We start from the raw sequence: 2929 nt of genomic DNA, 5'->3' as shown, positions 1-2929 counted from the left end.
GATTTATTCTGTATCATTGTGCACACTCACAGATTCAGCTATCACACTGAGGGGATGCAGTCAGAGTTGCTGTAGTAACTGTCCTCAGGCAGAGGCTCTGGCCACCGGAGGTTGGGGCTGGGCTCAGGGTGATGGGCGCTGGGTGGCAACGTCCCCTCCCCCCAGCCCTACCAAAGGACGTGCAGAAGGACAGGGTCGGGCAGGTTCACAGACAAGGCGGGCCACCAGGCAGAGGACCTGAGGTAAGCGAGGCCACTGGTGCTCTCTTCACTTGTGCGGGATTGCCGGGGGCCTCTGGGCCCCTGGGGGTGGTGATTTATGTTTGGGGGGGGGCACTACACCTGCTGCTGCTGCTGCTGCTCTTCAGGGAGCAAGACGTCTCCCTTCAGCGGCTGGGCGGGGTGGGTCTCCTGGTCCTGGCCAGGGGCTGGGGTAAACACAGGCTGTTTCAGCTGCCCCCCCTGCTGCGCTGCTGGGTCCTGCTGCTTCTCCCGCTGCTCCAGGTGTTCCAGCAGCTGCTCCTCTTTCCTTTCCAGTTGCTCATCTTTCTTTGCTCGCTCTTGGTCCAGCTGCTGGTCCAGGAGATTGTTCTCCTGTTCCAGCTCTCCCTTTAGCGGCTGCTGCCTTTGTGCCTTCTCCTGCTCCAGCTGCTGCTCCGGGTCTTCTGCTTCCTGATGTTCCCCACACTCTGCTTGTTGCTGCTGCTGCTGCACTTCCTGCTCCTGTAGCTCCTGCTGCTGCTGCTCCACATGCTGTTCCAGATGCAGTTCCTGCTCCTGTGACTCTTGCTTCTGCTGTTCCACATGCTGTTCCTGCTCCTGTGACTCTTGCTGCTGCTGTTCCACGTGCTGTTCTTGCTCCTGTGACTCTTGCTGCTGCTGTTGCACGTGCTGTTCCTGCTCCTGTGACTCTTGCTGCTGCTGTTCCACGTGCTGTTCCTGCTCCTGTGACTCTTGCTGCTGCTGTTGCACGTGCTGTTCCTGCTCCTGTGACTCTTGCTGCTGCTGTTCCACGTGCTGTTCCTGCTCCTGTGACTCTTGTTGTTGCTGCTGCTCATGATGCTGTTCCGGCTGCTGTGGCTCCTTCTGCTGCAGCTCACACTCTTGCTCGGGTACCTCCTTCACAAGAGTTGTGTGTTTCTCCCCGTGCTCCAAAGGGGTCTCCCCTGGGAGCTCAGAGGGTACCTCCAGGCATGGGACAGGCAGAGGAGTTGGCTGCTTCACTTGTTCCTGCTGGATATCAGTGGGAGGAGGAACAGACTTGAGGGGCTCCTGACTGAGGGCAGGGGGCAGGGTCACTGGCAGAGTGTATTGCTGCGACATCTTGGAAGTTGCTTTAGGTCAACCTGAAAAGCCCAAAAGGAATAAGAGGGGTCACTGAAGGCAAGGAAGGAGACGAAGCCCTGGAAATGCAGCAGCACCTGGTTCCTCCACTTCCCCTCTTCTCTTGGGACACTCTGCCGCCCACCCTGGGCTGTCATTCCCCAGAAGCAGCAGAGTGAAGGATAGAACTCGGGAGGGGCAGGAAGGACCTCCAGAGACCCCCTCGTTCCCAAGAGCCACCAAAGAGGGCTCTCTCCAGGGCTGCTCTGCTGGGTGGGCTGAATGCCCCCTCACCTCCCGCCGCTGCCCGTCCTTGTCTCTCCCCTGCTGCTGACCTCCACTGGCAGAGAGGAGAGACGGCTTCTGGGATTATGCCGGGAAGAGGTAAGGTGCCAGGAGTAGAAAGGTCTCCTGGAGGACTCCTGAGTCCTGGGAAGCCAGCGGCCCATGCCGACAGGGCACAAGCCCTGAGCTGGAGTCACATGACTTGTTCTCAGCTTAAACCTCCCAGTGAAATACAATGTGCTTCTAGAAAAGTCACAGCCCCTCTGGGCCTCAGATTTCTCCTCTGTGAAATGAACAGACTGGCCTACTCGCCCCCAGAGCTGCTTCCTCGCATGACCCCTGAGCTTCAGCTGCAGCCCCAGGGCTTTGGGTGAGGAGGTGGTGGGAGGCGGCTGGAAACGGCTGCCCCCACTCCCAAGCTGGGTTCTCCTGCCTCTGCTCTGCCCGGGTTCTCCAAATATACCAGTGCTCCCCACCCTGCATTTCTCCCTTCTGTAGCACAGCCAAGAGTTACAAGTATTTCCCTGGACCTTCTGTTCCCATAAAGAAGGCAAAATCACAGTCAGCCCAAATCAAGCAGTTTTAGGACAAAAATTGGCCATATTCTCCCCGCCTCCCTAATCCCCATCTCAGCCCTCTCTCTCTCTCCCCACCCCTGGCCCCCATATGCTCTAAAATATGGTCCCAAGAACACATGAGACAGGAGGGGACTGCTGTCCATTCTGTTTTCATGCCATGCCACCCCGCCCCCAGCACAGTGCCCTGAGTCTTCCTAGAAGGACAGGTAGGCCAGTTGAACCAGCACACGAGTGACACCGCTCTCTGGCCTGCGGGAAGCCCCGGCCCATACCCTGGCTCTGCTGGCTAACACTCACCAGACTCACAGGAAGGATGGCCAGAGAAGCGTCCAGTGGAGTGCTGAGCTGAGCAGGGGCCAGGCTGCCCTTTATACAGTTCCCCAGCCTGGCCTCCTTCCCGAGTTGAAGGAGATAGACTGGTTTCACCACTCAACTTCCTCTAGCCCCTTCCTGACTCATCACCAGCACCTTGAGCAGAAAACCCCTCAGGGCCCCTTTTCACAGAGACACACAGCTCCTGCCCGGCCAGAGGGCTTGGGGGTTCAGTCACTCCTGTGGTTCTCACGACCTGGGCACTGGGAGGTAAAGGGGGCATCTCAGGAACCTGGTCCCCTTTTCCTCTTGTTCTGTGATCTCAGTCAAGTTTTCTCTCCAGATCTCAATTTGTCCCCCTGTAAAATGGGTTTATCCTCATTATTAGGCTGTAGGGTTTGTTTCCAAGGGCACCGAATAGAGAGTCATGCA

At 57.7% G+C, this 2929-nt stretch overlaps 1 protein-coding gene across 1 annotated transcript; it reads right to left on the bottom strand.

Annotated features, from left to right (window-relative positions):
- IVL (involucrin) lies at positions 1-2523 on the bottom strand. The gene is made up of 2 exons (XM_010985834.3): positions 2483-2523; positions 1-1345 (listed from the first exon to the last, which is right to left on the bottom strand). Exon 2 carries the CDS (start codon positions 1320-1322, stop codon positions 336-338), a length of 987 nt encoding a protein of 328 aa, XP_010984136.3. The 5' UTR covers positions 1323-1345; positions 2483-2523; the 3' UTR covers positions 1-335.
- Positions 2524-2929: the final 406 nt, after the last annotated feature.

This window comes from Camelus dromedarius, chromosome 23 (assembly GCF_036321535.1).
Source record: "Camelus dromedarius isolate mCamDro1 chromosome 23, mCamDro1.pat, whole genome shotgun sequence".
NCBI lineage: Eukaryota > Metazoa > Chordata > Mammalia > Artiodactyla > Camelidae > Camelus > Camelus dromedarius.
The sequence above is the reverse complement of the archived record's forward strand: the minus strand, read 5'-3'. Positions and strand labels throughout refer to the sequence as shown.

Excerpts from the sequence above, each read along its gene's own strand:
- IVL (XM_010985834.3), bottom strand. The coding sequence starts at position 1,322 with ATGTCGCAGCAATACACTCTGCCAGTGACCCTGCCCCCTGCCCTCAGT.